This window comes from Bos indicus, chromosome X, assembly GCF_029378745.1.
Source record: "Bos indicus isolate NIAB-ARS_2022 breed Sahiwal x Tharparkar chromosome X, NIAB-ARS_B.indTharparkar_mat_pri_1.0, whole genome shotgun sequence".
In the NCBI taxonomy this organism is placed as follows: domain Eukaryota; kingdom Metazoa; phylum Chordata; class Mammalia; order Artiodactyla; family Bovidae; genus Bos; species Bos indicus.
Window position 1 is genome coordinate 59,802,059 of NC_091789.1, and position 19,608 is coordinate 59,821,666.

Consider the following 19,608-nt stretch of genomic DNA (forward strand, 5'->3'; position numbering starts at 1 on the left):
TCCTATAGAGATACAACTTGTTTAATTACACTTTGTTTTATTATGCTTTGCAGATAATGTGTTCTTTCCAAATTGAAGGGTTTTAGCAACCCTGAACTGTTAGATGATAGTATTTTTTACTAAGAAAGTATTTTTAAATCAAGATATGTACATTGTTTTTTTGGACTAAATACTACTGCTCACTTAATATACTACAGTATAGTATAAACACAAGGCTGCTCAGGTGGCTCAGAGGTAAAGAATCTGCCTGCAGGAGATCCAGGAGACGTGGGTTTGATCCCTGCATTGGGAAGATCCCATGGAGGAGGAAGTGGCAACCCATTCCAGTATTCTTGCCTGGAAAATTCCATGGAGAGAGGAGCCTGGTGGGCTACAGTCCATGGGGTCACAAAGAGTCAGACACAACTGAGTGACAGTGCATGCATGCATGCACCCTTTCTTCCAGTCTATGGTGATAATCTGCCTCCGATAGTGTAAATATAACTTTTATATGTACCGCTACTGCTAAGTCACTTCAGTTGTGTCCAACTCTGTGCGACCCCATAGATGGCAGCCCACCAGGCTCCCCCATCCCTGGGATTCTCCAGGCAAGAATACTGGAGTGGGTTGCCATTTCCTTCTCCAATGCATGAAAGTGAAAAGTAAAAGTGAAGTCACTCAGTCGTATCCGACTCTTCGAGACCCCATGGACTTCAGCCTACCAGGCTCCTCCGTCCATGGGATTTTCCAGGCAAGAGTACTGGAGTGGGGTGCCATTGCCTTCTCCATTATATGTACTAGGAAAACAAAAAATTCATGCAACTCACTTTATTGAGATAATTCACCTTATTGCAGTGGTCTGGAATTGAATCTGCCGTATCCCTGAGACATGCCTGTATTATTCTTCCTTATGGTTTAGGATACTGAAGTCATGTATTAGGATGCAAACAACAGTTAAACAATATATCACCCACTAGTTAATTATGAATTACTAATTAATTAGCATAATATAGCATAATATCACAATAGCTTGCAGTCTTACTCCTAAAGGAATAAGGCATAATGCAACTATAAGTGTTCTGATAAGAATACCAATATATTAATAATCGATGTAATTATAACTTGGACTAGAAATATTACTTTCAGCAGAGGGAAAGTAAATTTTGATACAGTGAGTAGGAAGTGCCAAGTTGGGGAAAAGAGAGAACAATGGTGTAAGGTGGTGGTGCACTGTCAAAGAAGGAGAGGAAACACAGAAGGGAGAATAGAAAAAAAAAAAAAAAAGAACATGTTTTCCTAAGTTCTCTTTCCTTCCTCTGATATGCTTCTTTTGTGGGCTATATTTAAATTAGAGAGGGCATATGTAGTTGCTAATGAATTTATTAGTGACTCAGCCATAACTGAGTAATTATCCAGATGAAGCTACTTACTGGGAAAAGTGATAAAAGCCTGCCCCCTCATTCGTCCAGTCATCATTCGGAATTGAATTGGAGGTCCTTTCTTTTCCTGGAACCGAGCGAATAATGAGACAAGATCTCTTTCAGTCACCCGAGGGCTAAGGTTCTTCAGGTATAACACCTAATACAAACCAAGGATCAACAGAAATATCACATTAGGGAGATAAGGAAACTATTTCATTGTGGAAGGACTTAGTTTCAGATAAAGGTGGCGGATTGAATACATGCATCTAATTTCAATCCCTCCAAAAACCTTTAAAACTATAGGGACTTTTTAAAAAAGTAAGGAAGAACAAGGAAATGAGGCAATAGCAACAATATTCTGGAAGCTGTAAAATAACTGAACAAGCATACTCGAGAAAGCTGAATCTTAAATCAGCAGTGGGGGAAACCAAGAACTAACCCAATCTACATCTAAGAATCCTGAAACATTTTAGGAACTGATATATTCTAGTGTCTCTGGAAATGTATATAAAGAGCTGGAGTTAAGATAAAGTGGTTATGTTAAAAGTTCTTTAAAAGATTAGATTATATCTTTAAACACCCTCCCCTACAAAATGCTACTGGGTAAAGACCACTCCCAATCCTGCTGTATACTGAAGGTTCATTCTCTGAACATGGGGAATGTTAGACACCATTGAGGATGTGAATACTGTTCCTGAAAACTAGGCTTTAAGAGAAATGATGCATTCTGAATGATGAGGATATCCAAAACATTTTCCTTCATTTGGCTCCTACAATGCTGGTGGTACCCTCCCCAAGTGAGAGTTCTGAAGTCTTTTCTGGGAAATCTAATCAGCCCCAAGAGGAAAGGTCTAAAAATGCTGATTTAGAATGGGGAATTTCTCCAACAAATGAATGAGCCAGATGACTTTAAGTGAAACTTAAATTCAATAAGGATCACTCATTTGATCAGAGCTTCCAATCCGTTTTTGGCTCCTACTCATAAATATGAGCAGAAATTATCAGGCATCTGAAAAAAGCAACTAATGTGAAAAAGACAGAACAAAAAATAAATAAAAGCAAGTGGGAGAAAACAGAAACTATGCAAGGAGAAAAAAAAAATAACTTCAAAGAGCCATCACTAATATCCTCAGAGAAAGAAGAGAAAATATTTCGTCTATTAGGAATGAAATGCTTTTTTAAAAAGAAACATTCAAGAAAATAAACAAAAAGAGCTCTTAAATGTGATGGAACTTTAGTTCTCATTGGCTTAAAATAGATTATTACAAGGTGTTTTAAGTAAGTACCTTTGTAATCATAGTTAAAATACCTATAGAAGGCACACAAAATGAGAAAGGAAAAAGGCAATTCACTACCAAAAAATTAGCAACAAGCGCTATAAAACAGAAAACCACTAATAAATGGCAATAGTAAATCCTCTCTATCAATAATTACTTTACATATAAATGGATTAAACTCCCTAGTCAAAGACATAGAGTGGTTAAACAAACACAAAACAAAATGTGACTAAGTGCTGTCTACAAGAAACTCACTTTAGATTTAAGGCCATACACAGGCTGGAAAAGAAAGGATAAAAAGAGAAATTCCACGCAAATTGCAACCAAAAAAGAATAAGGTTGGCCATGTTTAATCAAGATAAAATAGACTTAAAGTCAAAAACTTTCAAAAGAGATGAAAAAGGACATTATATAATGATAAAAGGGTAGACATAATGACTATAAATATATATGCACACAACATCAGAGCACTTAAATATATGAGCAAACATTGAGAAAACTGAAGGGGGGTATAAGCAGCAACACAATACTACTAGGAGATTTCAATACCTCACTTTCAGTAGCAAAAGAAAAACTAGAAAATTCACAAATATGTGGAAACTAAACAACATAATCTAGAAAAACCAATGGGTCAAAGAAGAAATCAAAAGGTAAATTAGAAAATACCTCGATACAAAGGAATATGAAACCACAACATACCAAAATTTATGGAATGCAACTAGGTCAATACTAAAAAGGAAGTTTATAGCATTAAATGCCTACATTAAACAAGGGGAAAGCTCTCATACTACTTTGCATTTCAAGGAGCTAGAAAAAAAAAACAAACTAAGCTCAAAGTTATTGGACAGAAATAATAAAGTTTACACAGAAATAATTGACATAGAGATTAGGAAAATAATAGAAAAAATCAACCAAACTAAGAGCTGTTTTTTAAAAAGATCAACAAAATTGACTACTTTTAGCTAGGCTAAGAAAAAAGAGAAGACTCAAATAAAATTCAGAGTGAAAGAGGAGACTTTATAACTGATGCCACAGAAATAAAAAAGGATTATGAGAGACTACTCTGACAATTATATGCCAACAAATTGGATAATCTAGAGAAAATGATAAATTCCTAGGAACATAAACCTACCAAGATGAAATCATGAAGAAACAGAAAATCTGAATAGACTTATAACTAGCAATAAAATTATTCAGTAATTAAAAATCTCCCAACAAAGAAAAGCCCAAGACCAGATGGCTTCACAGGTGAATTCTACCAAATATTTAAAGAATTAATACCAATCCTCCTAAAATTCTTCCAAAAACTTGAAGAGGCAGGAACACTTCCAAACTAATTTTATCAGGCCAGCATTAACATCACCCAAAACAGAAAAAGATATTATAAGAAATGAAAACTAAAGGCTAATATCCGTGATGAATACACATGTAAAAATTCTTAACAGAAAAGTAGTAAACTGAATTTAAAAGCATATTAAAAGGATCATGGCCAAATGTGATTTATCCCTGGGTGAAAGGATGGTTCAACATATGAAAATCAATCAATATCATATAGCACATTAATAGAATGAAGGATAAAAATCACAAATCATTTCAATAGACATCAATGGACAGATCTTCCAGACAGAAAATCAGTAAGGCAACAGAGATACTAAATGACACAATAGAACAGCTAGACTTAATTGTTATTTTCAGGACATTAAATTAAAAATAAACCCAGAATACACATCCTTTTCAAGTGCACATAAAACATTCTCTATGATAGACCACAAACTAGGACACAAAATAGGCCTCAAGAAATTTAAGAGGCCAGGGATTATTTCAAGCATCTTTTTGACTACAATAGCATGAAACTAGAAATCAGCCACAGAAAGAGAAATTAGGAAAAAAGATAACATAGAAACATAACAACATGCTACTAAAGAAACTAATAGGTTAACAGTGTAATCAAAGAGAAAATTAAAAAATATCTTGAGACAAATGACAATGAAAACTCAACCAGTTGCAGAAAAGGTAGTCCAAAGAGGGAACTTCATAGTGATAAACGTTTTCCTCAAAAAAACAAAACAAAACAAGAAAAATATCAAATAAACAACCTAAACTACCACCTAAAAGAATTAGAAAAAGAACAATCTAAAGTCAACAGAAGGAAGTAAATAATAAAAATCAGGGAGGAAATTAATAAAATAAAGATAAAAATAGAAAAAAATGAATGAAAACAAGAACTGAAAAGGTAAACAAAATTGACAAACCTCTGGCCATGCTCAGTAAGAGAGAAGGCCCCAATTAAATAAGGAGAAATAACAACTGATATTGCAGAAATGAAAAAAAAAAAAAAAACACAAGAATACTATGAACAATTATTTGCTAACAAACTGGACAACCTAGAAGAAATGGATAAGTTTCTAGAAACATACAGCCCACCAAAACTGAATCAAAAATAGATAGTTTGAACACATCAATCACTACAAGTGAAATAGAATCTGTAATTAAAAAACAACAACAACAAAAAACCTCCCTGCAAACAGAAGTTCAGGACTGGATGTCTTCACTGGGGAATTCTACCAAACATACAAAGAAGAACTTATATTGATTCTTCTCAAACTCTTCCAAAAGATTGAAGAGGAAGGAATACTACCAAAGTCATTCTATGAAGCCACTATTACTCTGATACCAAATCTAGACAAAAACACTACCAAAAAAGAAAATTACATTCATCTTTGATGAATACTTCCTGGTGGCTTCCCTGGTGGCTCAGACGGTAAACCGTCTGTCTACAGTGCAGGAGACCCAGGTTCGATCCCTGGGTTGGGAAGATCCCCTGGAGAAGGAAATGGCAATCCACTCCAGGACTATTGCCTGGAAAATCCCATGGACAGAGGAGCCTGGTAGGCTACAGCCCATGGGGTCACAAAGAGCTGGACATGACTGAATGACTTCACTTTCTTTCTTTCACTTTCATGAATACAGATGCAAAAAATCCTCAACCAAATATTAGCAAAACAAATCCAACAACACATAAAAAAAGATCATACACCATGATCAAGTAGGATTTATCCCAGGGTCATAAGGATGGTTCAACATATGTAAATCATTCAGTGTGATACATCACATCAACATAAGAAAAGATAAAACTCACATAATCATCTCAATATACACAGAAAAGCATTTGATAAAATTCAGCATCCATTCATGATAAAAAACTCTTTATCAAAGTGGGTCTAGAGAGAACATATCTCAACATAATACAGTAAGTTACCTACATAATCTGTTCCAAGAGCACAATTATAAATTCAATTTGTTCATAAGTCCAACAAAGTTATCCCAGGTACCCAGCTTAACACAACTGGCTATATAGTACTGTATTGTAATAGGTTTACAATACTTTTCACACAAAAAATACATAAAAAACAAGCAGAAAAAATAAAGAAGATATCTTTAATATTATAATACAGTACCTTGAAACGTACAGTAGTACAGTACAACAGCTGGCATATAGGGGCTGGCATTGAGTGAACAGGCAAGAAGAGTTACTGACTAGAGGAGGGAGAGGAGCTAGGAGATGGCAGAGCTGAAGGATCATCAGAAATAGGAGATGGAGGGCAGGTTACAATTTCACTCCCACCTGACATTGATGATACACACTTTCACATCTTTGAGAGTTTGCAACTTGAAGGTTTGCATGTAGGGGACTTACTGTAAAAGCTATTTATGACAAACCCCCAGCCATTGCTCAATAGTGAAAAGCTGAAAGCCTTCCTATTAAAATCTGGAGCAAGACAATGATGCCCACTATTACCATTTCTATTCAACATAGTATTCTAGCCATAGCAATAAAACAAGAAAAATAAAAGGTATCCAAAAATGGAACAGAAGAGGTAAATTTGCCATTATATACAGATGACATTATACTATATATAGAAAACCCTAAAGACTTCACCCTTATAGCAGACAGTAAAGCAGAACTAAAGAGCCTCTTGATGAAAGTGAAAGAGGAGAGTGAAAAAGTTGCCTTAAAGCTCAACATTCAGAAAACTAAGATCATGGCATCCGGTCCCATCACTTCATGGCAAATAGATGGGGAAACAGTGGAAACAGTGGCTGACTTTATTTTTCTGGGCTCAAAAATCACTGCAGATGGTGATTGCAGCCATGAAATTGAAAGAAACTTACTCCTTGGAAGGAAAGTTATGACCAACCTAGACAGCATATTAAAAAGCAGAGATATTACTTTGCCAACAAAGGTCCGTCTAGTCAAGGCTATGGTTTTTCCAGTGGTCATGTATGGATTTGAGAGTTGGACTACAAAGAAAACTGAGCGCTGAAGAATTGATGCTTTTGAACTGTGGTGTTGGAGAAGACCCTTGAGAGTCCCTTGGACTGCAATGAGATCCAACCAGTCCATCCTAAAGGAGATCAGTCATGGGTGTTCATTGGTAGGACTGATGTTGAAGCTGAAACTCCAATACTTAGGCCACCTGATGAGAAGAGCTGACTCATTTGAAAACGACAGAGGATGAGATGGTTGGATGGCATCATTGACTCAATGGACATGGGTTTGGGTGAACTCTGGGAGCTGGTGATGGACAGGGAGGCCTGGCGTACTGTGGTTCATGGGGTTGCAAAGAGTCGGAAACAACTGAGTGACTGAACTGAACTGAACTGAAAGACTCCACACAAAATCTCCTAAGCAAATTCAGCGAATTAGCAGGATATAAGAACCGATAAGCAAATTCAGCAAAGTAGCAGGATACAAGATTAACTTACAGAAACCTGTTCCTTTCTTTACAATAAACATATCAGAAAGGGAAAATAGAAAAAAAAAAATCCTTTTAAGACTGCATAAAAATCAAATACTTTGGAATAAAATTTGACCGAGGAAATGAAAGACTTATATGCTGAAAACTGTAAGCACTGATAAAAGAAGATGATTTTAAGAAATGGGAAGATACACAATATTCTTGGATTGGAAAAATTAATATGGTTAAAATGGCCATACTACCCAAAGCAATCTACAGGTTTAATGCATCCCTATCAAATTACCCATGACGTTTTTCACAGACTAGAACAAATAAGTCTAATACTTATGATGAACCAAAAAAGACCCAGAATTGGCAAAATAATCCTGAAGATAAAGAACAAAGCAGAAGGCATAACTCTCCAAGACTTCAGACAATTACAAAGCTACAGTAATCAAAAGAGTGGTACTGGCACAAAAACATACATATAGATCAACAGAATAGAATAGAGAGTCCAGAAATAAACCCACACACCTATAGTCAATTAATCTTCAATAAAGGAGGCAAGCTATACAATGGAGAAAAGACAGTCTCTTCAGCAAGTGGTGTTGGGAAAGTTGGACAGCCACATATAAATCAATAAAGTTAGAACACCCCCTCACACCATACACACAAAAAACTCAAAATGGCTTTAAGATTTACATATAAGACAGGACACCATAAAACTCCTAGAAGAGAATATAGGCAAACATTCTCTGGCATAAAATGTGCCAATGTTTTCTTAGGTCAGTCTCTGAAGGCAATAGAAATACAAGCAAAAATAAACAAATGGAACCTAATCAAACTTATAAGCTTTTGTACAGCAAGGGAAACCATAAACAAAACTAAAAGACAACCTACATACTGGGAGAAAATATTTGCAAAAGATGTGACCGACAAAGGGTTAATTTTAAAAATATACATACAGCTCATAAAACTCAATAACAAAAAAACAAACAACCTAATCAAAAAGTGGGCAGAAGATCTAAGTAAAGAAGATCTTCACCAAAGAAGACATATGGATAGCCAATGAGCACATGAAAAGATGTTCAACACTGCTAATTAAAGAAATGCAAATCAAAACTACAATATGGTATTATGTCACTGGTCAGGATGACCTTCAACAAAAAGTCTACAAATAATAAATGCTGGAGTATGTAGAGAAAAGAAAATCCTCTTACACTGTTGGTGGGAATGTAAATTGGTGTATATGAAGAACACTACAGAGGTTCCTTAAAAAACTAAAAGTAGAGTTGCCATATGATCCAGCAATCCCACTCTTGGGCATATATCTGGAAAAAACTAATTCAAAAAGATACATGCACCTCAATGCTCATAGTAGTACTATATATAATAGCCAAGATATGGAAGCAAACTAAATATCCATCAACAGATGAATGGGAAGAAGATGTGGTATATATTAATATATACAATGGAATACTATGCTATGCTAAGTCACTTCAGTCATGTCCGACTCTGTGCGACCCCATAGACGGCAGCCCATCAGGCTCCCCCATCCCTGGGATTCTCCAGGCAAGAACACTGGAGTGGGCTGCCATTTCCTTCTCCAATGCATGAAAGTGAAAAGTGAAGTAAAGTCGCTCAGTCGTGTCCGACTCTTAGTGACCCCATGGATTGCAGCCTAACAGGCTCCTCCGAATGGAATACTAATCAGCCATAAAAAATGAGATAATACCATTTGTGGCAACATGGATGGAACAAGAGATTGTCATAGCAGGTGAAGTAGGTCAGATAGAGAAAGAAAAATATCATATGGTATCACTTACATGTGGAATCTAAAATATGATACAAATCACAAAACAAAAATAGACTCACAGACATAGAAAACAAACTTATGGTTATCAAAGAGGAAAGGCAGGGAGGAAGGATAAACTAGGAGTTTGGGATTAGCAGGTAGAAACTACTATATATAAAAAAGATAAACAACAAGACCCTACTATACAGCACAGGAAACTATATTTGATATCTTGCAACAAACTATAATGGAAAATAATCTAAAAATTATATATATATATATAATATAAATATAAAAGTTGTTTTATATATATATAAAACTGAATCACTTTGCTGTACACCAGAAACTAACACAACATTGTAAATTAACTATATTTTAGTAAAAAAAAATATAAAAAGAAATTAATAAAGAGAAATAAATGGAAAGACATCCCATACTCAAGGACTGGAAATATTAATACTGTCAAAATGTGATACTAATCAAAGCAATCTACAGATTCAATGCAATTCTTATCAAAATACCAATGATGGTTTTTATGTAAATAAAAAATATCCTAAAATTCATATGAACCACAAGAGACCATGAATAGACAAAGCAATCTTGAGGAAGAAGAACAAAGTAGTATGTGTTATATATCCTGATTTCAAACTACAGTAATCAAAACAGTAAGGTACTGGCATTAAAAAGTACATATTGACCAATGAACTGGAATAGAGGGCCTAGAAATTAACCACACATTTATGGTAAGCTGGTCTTAGACAAGGAGGGCAAAAATACACATGGGGAAAAAACAATCTCTTTAATAAATGGTGTTTGGAAAACCGGATATCCAGGACAAAAAATGAAATTAGATGCTTCTCTTATACCATACACAAAACCCAACTCAAAATATTAAATACTTAAAAATAAGATGTGACACTCTAAAACTCCTAGAAGCAAACAGAAAAATCTTCTTGACCATTGGCCTTGGCAATAATTTAGATATGATATCAAAAGCACAGTGAACAAAAGCAAACACAGACAAGTGTCATTAACTCAAACCCATATTCGTAGCAAAGAAAACAATCAGTAAAGTTAAAAGGTGACCTACAAAATGGAGAAAGTATTTTCAAATCATATATCTAATAAAGGGTTAACATCTAATCCGTGTCTCTTCTGCATTTGCAGGCAGGTTCTTTACCAATAGCACCACGTGGGAAGCCCAAAATATATAAGGGACTCCTAAAACTCAAAAGCAAAAAAAAGAAGATGTGCTGGTGAGGATGTGGAGAAATTTTATCCCTTATGCACTGTTGGTGGGAATGTTCAAGCTGTTACAACCACAATGGAAAACAGTTGGAAGATCATTAAAAAATGTAAACTAGAACTCATATAATCCAGCAATCCCACTTTTGGCTATATATCTAAAAGGACTGGAATAAGAATCTGGAAGAAAAATCTGCATTCCCATATTCACCGTAGCATTGTTCACAAAAGCAAAGACATGGGAACATCTAAATGTCCATTGAGAGATGAAGGGATAAAGGAAATACGGTGTATAAATACAAAAGGATATTATCTAGCCTTAAAAATGAAAAAATCTTGTCATTTGCTGCAACGTAGGTGAACTTGGAAGACCTGCTAAGTGAAATCAACCAGAAACAGAAGAAAAAATACTACATGATCCTACTTATATCAGGAATCTAAAGTAGTCAAACTCATAGAAGCAGAGAGGAGAATCATGCTTATCAGGGGCTAGGAAGAGGGGTAACTGAGGAAGTGTTCATCAAAGGGTATATAGTTTTACATATGCAACATGAATAAATCCTATAGATCTATCATATAGCATAGCATAGATAGTTAACAATACTGTATTTGATAATTAAAATTTTGTTAAAAGGATAGATCTTATGTTAAATGTTCTTATCAAAAGAAAAACTGGAGGGAGGAAATTTCTGGAGGTGACGGTCAAGTTTAGGGCATTGTATTGGTGATTGTGTATATGTACCTTCAAACCCAACAAAATGCATACATTAAATATGCTCAGCTTTTTTATAATGTCAAACATACTTCAATTAAAAAGAAAAAACTTAACCAAGGAAGTGAAGGACTTATATACTGAAAACCACAACACACTGCTCAAAGAGATTAAAGACAACACAAATAAATGAAAAGATGTCTCATGTTCATGGACTGGAAGAATAAATTGTTGAATATACATACTATACAAATTAGTTTACAGATTTAATGTAATTCCTATAAAAATCCCAATGACATTTTTTGTAGAAGTACAAAAACAACCCTAAGATTCATAAGGAATGAGATGGGAACCCTAAATAGCCAAGCAATCTTGAGAAAAAAGAACAAAACTGGGGAGGCCTCACATTTCTTAATTTCAAAATATGTTACAAATCTACAGTGATCAAAACAGTATGATACTGGCATAAAGATAGACATGTAGACTAATAGAAGAGAATATAAAGCCCAGAAATAAATTCACACGTATACAGTCAACTGATTAATGGCAGGTGGGTGGGGCAAGAATACACAATGGGGAAAGGATAGTCCCTTTGACCAATAGTGTTGGGAAAAGTTGATATCCACATGCAAAAGTATAAAACTGGCCTCATTTATATCATCACAAAAATCAGCTCAAATTAGATTAAAGATTTAAACATAAGGCCTGAAACTCTAAAACTTCTAGAAGATCGCATAGGGGGAAAACCTCATGATACTGGCCTTGGCAATGATTTCTTAGATATTACAGCAGAAGCACAGGTAACAAAAGCAAAGGTAAAGTGGGATTATATCACTAAAACACTTCTGCACAGCAAAGGAAAACAATCTAAAGTGAAAAGGCAACCTACAGAATGGGAGAAAATATTTGGAAACCATATATCTGATTAGAGGTTAGTATCGAAAATATATAATTAACTACAAAAACTCCATAGCAAAAAGACAAATAAACTGAAAAAATGGGGACATGACATAAATAGGCATTTCTTCAAAGAACACACACATAAAATAAGTGTTGATGAGGATGTAGAGAAATTGAATCTCTGTGCACTTTTGGTAGGAATGGAAAATGGTGCAGCTGCTATACAGAACAGTATGGAGGTTCCTCAAAGAATTAAAAATAGAACTACCATATGATTTAAGAATCCCACTTCCAGTTATTTATCCACAATAATTACAATCAGAATTTTGAAAATCTGAACTCACGTGTTTATTGCAGCACTGTTCACAATAGCCAAGAGGTGGAAGCAACCTAAATGTCCATCACAGATGAATGAATTAAAACAACAACATCAAATGTGGCATATACATACAATGGAATATGGTTTGGCTAGAAAAAAGGAAGGAAATCTTGTAATATGCTATGACGTAGATGAGCTTTGAGGGCACTATGCTGAAATAAGCCAGTCACAGAAGAAAAAGTACTGCATAATTTTACTTTATATGGTATCTATTGTAGTTAAACTCACTGAAACAGAAAATAGAATAGTAGTTGCCAGAACTTGAGAGGATGAGGAAATGGCGAGTTGCTGTTCAGTGGGTATAAAGTTTAGTCATGCAAGATGAAAAAGTTCTAGAGATATGCTGTAAAAAACATTATGCCTATAGTTTACATACTATAATATACACTCGAAATACTGTTAAAGGTAGATCTCAGGTTACATGTATTTTACTACACTGGAGGAGAAAGAGACGCATAAGTTACTTATTTTATAACTTAAAAAAACTTGAGAAAAAATTCAGATAGGAGCAGCAAAAGCAAAGAGCTAGAAAACAGAACCAACTTAAATGACTTATCCACTGAAACGTATGAGTAAATATGTTGAACACTGCAATAAGCAGTAGACTATGTCTCAAACCCTTTACAAGCTGGATATTCACATATTTAGCATTTAACTATACTCTTAAAGGCAAGGGCATAGAATAACTGACTTGTGGTTCACTTAAGTAATTTCAGGTGATCTAGTTTTGGCTCTGAAATACTCATTATAAAAGCATCATTAAATTAAATAACCATAGAAAGGAAGAGGTATGTGAAACATTGCAAGTTTCTCACCAAGTAGGAAAGATCCATACTGAAATTATTGCCTTTGACATGAACATTTTTAAAAAATCAAGAGGACATCTGGTCAAGATGGCTTGGTCACTTCTTGCATAGATGCATCTTCTCTGCTCCAAAAATATACATATAAGCATGCATATATACATACAATATACATGGTTATGTATGTATGTATGTATCTACAACATACATACATATTCATATATACAAAGATACGCACAAAGACAAAACTAGGCTCAAAAACAAGATAAATATTTCTGTGAAAGGGAAAAACAGAAACTTCAAGTGATAATAGAGGATGAAACTCTTCCTGGTATTCCTCTGCAATTATTGTTTTATATTTTTTTAACTTTATATAAATGGTGTTATACTGCATGCATTCTTCTGCATCTACCTGTTTAAATTTTTAAAAAATAGACTTTATTTTTAAAAGTTTTAGACTTATAGAAAAATTGAGGGGATAGTACAAAGAATTCCCATACACCCCACACCCAGTTTCTCTTATAATTAACATCTTACATTATTACAGTACATTTCTTAAAATAAATAAATCAATATTAGTGTATTATTATTAACTAAAGTCCTGTTTGGGACTCTCTGTGCTTCCTGGATTTGACTGACTATTTCCTTTCTCATATTAGGGAGTTTTTGACTATAATCTCTCCAAATATTTTATCAGACTCTTTCTTTTTCTTCTTCTGGGACCTCTATAATTCAAATGTTGCTGCATTTAATGTTGTCCCAGACTTCTCTGAGACTGTCTTCAATTCTTTTCATTCTTTTTTCTTTATTCTGTTCCTTGGTAATTATTTCTACCATTCTATCTTCCAGCTCACTTATTTGATCTTCCTCTATCTGCTATTGATTCCTTCTAGTGTATTTTTAATTTCAGTTATTGTATTGTTTATCATTGTTTGTTCTTTAATTCTTCTAGGTCCTTGTTAAATATTTCTTGTACTTTCTCCATTCTATTTCCAATATTTTGGATCACCTTTACTATCATTATTCTAAATTCTTTTTCAGGTAGATTGCCTATTTACTCTTCATTTATTTGGTCTTGTGGGTTTTTACCTTGCTCCTTTGTCTGCAACATATTTCTCTGTCTCCTCATTTTGTTTAACTTACTGTGTTTGGGGTCTCCTTTCCACAGGCTGCAGGGTCATATTTCCTCTTGCTTCTGGTGTCTGCCCCAAGTGGGTGAGGTTGGTCCAGTGGTTTGGGTAGGCTTTCTGGTGGTGGTAGGGAACTGGTGCCTTTGTTCTGGTGGGTGAAGGTTGGATCTTGTCCCTCTGGTGGGCAGGGCCATGTCAGGTGGTGTGCTTTAGGGTGTCTATGAGCTTAGTATGACTTTAGGCAGCCTGTCTGATAATGGGTTCCTATCCTGCTAGTTGTTTGATGCTGAACATCACTCATTATTAGAGACATGCAAATCAAAACTACAGTGATATATCACCTCACACTGATCAGAATGATCATCAAAAAAATCTACAAACAATAAATGCTGGAGAGGGTGTGGAGAAAAGGGAACCCTCTTGCACTGTTGGTAGGAATGTAAATTGATACAAACACTACGGAGAACAGTATGGAGGTTCCCTAAACAACAGAAAACAGAACTACCATATGATCCAGCAATCCCACTACTGGGCATATACCCTGAGAAAACTATAATGCAAAAAGACACATGTACCCTCAATGTTCACTGCAGCACTATTTACAATAGCCAGGACATGAAGGCAACCTAAATGCCCATTGACAGATAAATGGATACAAATGTGGTACTTAGCGATAAAAAGGAATGAAACTGGGTCATTTGTAGTGATGTGGATGGACCTAGAGGCTGTGATATAGAGTAAGTCAGAAAGAGAAAAACAAATACTGTATATTAATGTATATGTATGGAATCTAGAAAGATGGTACAGATGAGCTTATTTGCAGGGCAGGAATAGAGATACAGATGTAGAGAATGGACATGTGGACACAGCAGAGGAAGGGGAAGGTAAGATGAATTGGGAGAGTTGGATTGACATATATACACTGCTGCTGCTGCTGCTGCTGTTAAGTCGCCTCAGTCGTGCCCGACTCTGTGCGACCCCATAGACGGCAGTCCACCAGGCTCCCCCATCCCTGGGATTCTCCAGGCAAGAACACTGGAGTTGGTTGCCCTTTCCTTCTCCAATGTATCAAAGTGAAAAGTGAAAGTGAAGTAGCTCAGTCGTGTCCGACTCTTAGTGACCTCATGGACTGTAGCCCTCCAGGCTCCTCCAGCCATGGGATTTTCCAGGCAAGAGTACTGGAGTGGGTTGCCATTATATACACTACCAGATAGCTAGTGGGAAGCTGCTGTATAACACAGGAAGCTCAGCCAGTGTTCTGTGATGACCTAGAAGGGTGGGATGGGGTTTGGGGTAGGAGGGAAGCTCAACAGGAATAGGATATATACGTACTTACAGATGATTCATGTTGTATAGCAGAAACCAACACAACATTGTAAAGCAATTATACTCCAAAAAAAACAAAAACAAAACCCAAAAAACACAAAACAATAAAGTCCATTTAGATTTAGATTTCCTTAGTTTTCCTCTAACATCCTTTTTGTGTTCCAGGACTCCATCCAGGATATCATAGTACATTTAGTTTTCCTATGTCTTTAGCCTCCTCTTTGCTATGGCAGTTTCTCAAACTTTTCTTGTTTTTAATGATCTTGGCATTTTTGAGGAGTACTGGTCAGATATTTTATAGGATGTTCTACTACTAGAATTTTTCTGCTGTTTTCTCATGGTTATATTGTGGTTATGGATTACTAGAAGGAAGATTATAGAGAAAAAGAAGCAACTCTGATCACATTATATCAAGCATACATACTATCAACATGATTTATGACTGACTTTTGCTTTGATTGCCTGACTGAGGCAATGTTTGTTAGGTTTCTACACTGTAACATGATTTTTTTTTTCCTGTATTTCCATACTGCACTCTTTGGAAAGAAGTCACTAAGAGTAGCTCAAAATTAAGTGGTTGGGAGTTATGCTTCCTTTCCTTGAGGCAGAGAATCTGCTAGTACATAAACTATTTTTTAATTAATTAGTTTTAATTGGAGGGTAATTACAATTTTGTGGTGGTTTTTGACATACATTGACATGAATCAGCCACTGGTGTACATGTGTCCATCCATCCCGAGCCCTCCTCCTCTCTCCTACCTCCCTCCCCATCCCATCCCTCTGGGTTGTCCCAGTGCATCGGCTTTGAATGCCCTGCTTCATGCATCAAACTTGGACTGGTGATCCAACTTGGTGATCAAACTTGGATCTGATTCACATATGGTAATATACATGTTTCAATGCTAGTCTCTCAAATCATCTCACCCTCGCCTTCTCCCATAGAGTCCAAAAGTCTGTTCTTTATATCTCTGTCTCTTTTGCTCTCTTGCACATAGGGTTATTGTTACCATCTTTCTAAATTCTATATATGTTAATATACTGTATTGGTGCTTTTCTTTCACTTTGTATAATAGGCTCCAGTTTCATCTACATTATTAGAACTGAGTAAAATGCATTCTTTTTAATAGCTCAGTAATATTCCATTGCGTATATATACCACAACTTTCTTATTCATTCATCTGCCAATGGACATCTAGGTTGCTTCCAATTCTTCTTCATGTGATATTTGTCTCCTCTCCCTCATTTATTGATTCACTCAATGATTTTATTATCAGTATTGACTCACAGATATTCTATACTTTGGGTTATAATCCAATATTAATTTACTCAGTTTGTTGTACAAATTGTTCTATCTTTAGTTATTGGAAACTCTCAGTTGGCTCCTGTGTGCCTTTGACATATCCCCAACAATATTTTTACATTATTTTGAGCACCTGCTTACTTTCTTGCACTACAAGATGTTCAGCATCTTTTCTCCCATTCCTTCATTGAGGTTGTGTTATATATTTGTAATAGTTAAATTCTCATCACAGTCTGCATTCTTTCCAGGGGTTACTCAATCTCCTAAATGATTTTTTAAAAAATATTTATATTAAGGGTCCTTCTTTATGCTGTACAGTTTCATGGACTTTGACAAATGCATTCCTCACATCCACTATTATACTATCATACAGAAAACTTATACTGCCCTAAAAATCCTCTGTGTTCACCCATTCCTCTCTTCTCCACTCCTCCTGAAGTCCTGACAACCATTGTTTACTGTTCCTACAGTCTTGTGTTTTTCAGAATGTCATATAATTGAAATCATACAATATGTAGTCTTTTCAAACTGGCTTCCTTCACTTATTAATAAGCATTTATAGTCCCTCTGTCTTTTTGTGACTTGGCAGATTATTTCTTTTTATTGCTGAATTATATCCCATTGTATAGATGTAGCACAGATGAATGTATCCACTCATCTACTTAAGGACACCTTGATTGCTTCCAGTTTCTGGTAATTATGAATAAAACTGCTGTTAACAGTCACATGCTGGTTTTTGTATGAAAGTTTTTAAATCAATTGAGTAAATAACTAGGAACTTCATTACTGGATTGTATGGCAAAGCATGTTTAACTTGGTAAGATACTGCCAAACTATCTTCCAAAGAGGTTGTGCCATTTTGCATAAGAGCAATGGATAAAAGTTCCTGTTGTTTAGCATCCTCAATAGTATTTGGTATTGTCAATTTTAGCCATTCTGCATCTCATTATTATTCTATTTTGCAATTTCCAGGTGACAAATGATGATGAGCTTCTTTTCATATGCCTATTTGACACGTATATAACTTCTCTGGCGAGGTGTCTGTTCCTTTGCTCATTTATAAATTGGGTAGTTTGTTTTACTACTGGTGAGTGTTAGGAGTTCTTTGTTGTATTTTGGATATAAATACTTTATGAGACATGTGTTTTGAAATATTTTCTTCCAGTCTGTGGCTTGTCTTTTGATTCTCTTAAAACCATCTTTCATATAGCAAAGTTTATAATTTTAATAAAGTAGGATTTATCAATTTTTTTGTTTCATAAATCATCCTTTTGGTGTTATACCTATAAATACATCACCAAACACAATGTCACTTAAATTTTCTGTTTTCTTCTAGAAGATTCATAATATTATGTTTTACATTTAAAGCTATAATCTAGTCTGAGTTAATTTTTTGAAGAATGTAAAATCTGTGTCTAGATTCTTTTTTTGCATGTGGATATCCAGTTGTTCTAACAAAATTTGTTGAAACGATTATCCTTTCTCCATTTAGTTGCCTTTGCTCCCTTATCAAAGATCAGTTCACTATATTTGTGAAAGTTTATTTCTGGAGTCTTTATTTTACTCAATTTCTTTTGTTTTCAACCAGCATCAAATTACTTGATTGTAGTTAGTCTTAAAGTTAGGTAACATCAGTCTTTCAACTTTGTCTTCTTCAGTATTGTGTTGAGCATTCTGGATATTTTCTCTTCCCATATAAACTTAGAATTAGTGTGTCTATATCCACATAATAGCTTGCTGGGGATATTTTTTGGGACTGTGTCTTCCAATCTATGAACAGAGGATATGTCTGCATTTATTTATGTCTTTAATTTTTCACCAGGGTTTTATATTTTTCTGCATATAGATCCCACACATATTTTGTTAGATTTGTACCTTAGTATTTCACTATTTTGTGGTGGTATTATAAAGGGTGTTGTGCTTTTTATTTCAATTTTAATGGTTCATTTCTTGGTATACAGGAAAGCAATTGATTTTTCAAATACAAATCTTATATCCTCCAACTTTCACATACTCCTTAGTTCCAGTAATTGTTTCATGTTCTTGTTGATAGATTGGAATTTTCTACAAAGACATACATGTCACCTGTTAACAAAGATAGTTTTATTTTTTCCTTCCCAATCTGTGTGCTTTTTAATTTCCTTTCCTTCTCTTTTTGCACTAGCTAGAATTTCCAATACAGAGATGAAAAGAAATTGAAAGAGGGGACATACTTGTATTGTTTCTGATCAAAGGGGAAAACACCTAGGCTTTCACCATTAAGTATGATGTTAGCTGCGGGGTTTTGTTGATATACTTTACCAAGTTGAAAATGTTCCCCTCTATTCCTAGTTTGCTGAGAGTTTGTGTCATTAATGGGTGTTTGTATTTTGTCAAATGCCTTTTCTACATCAACTGAAATAATATTTTTCTTCTTTAGTCTGTTGGTGTGGTGGATTACATTAATTGGTTTCCAAAAGTTGAATCAGTCTTGGATATCTGGAAGAAATCCCATTTAATAGTGATATATAATTCTTCTGATACATTGTAGGATTCGATTTCCTAATATTTCACTTTTTAATCAAAATATTTTGATTTTCCTAATAGAACAGTCCCTCTTTAT

At 35.0% G+C, this 19,608-nt stretch overlaps 1 protein-coding gene across 7 annotated transcripts in view; it reads right to left on the reverse strand.

Annotated features, from left to right (window-relative positions):
• Positions 1 to 19,608, reverse strand: part of RBM41 (RNA binding motif protein 41) — a 75,600-nt gene that overhangs the window by 8,307 nt on the left and 47,685 nt on the right. For 5 of the 7 annotated variants that reach the window (XM_070784121.1, XM_070784122.1, XM_070784120.1 and 2 more), the window contains one exon: positions 1,410 to 1,557. In XM_070784121.1, the coding sequence (XP_070640222.1) occupies positions 1,410 to 1,557 (148 nt within the window). The remainder of the gene's footprint in view (positions 1 to 1,409; positions 1,558 to 19,608) is intronic. The other 2 variants (XM_070784124.1, XM_070784123.1) reach the window with 1 other exon arrangement.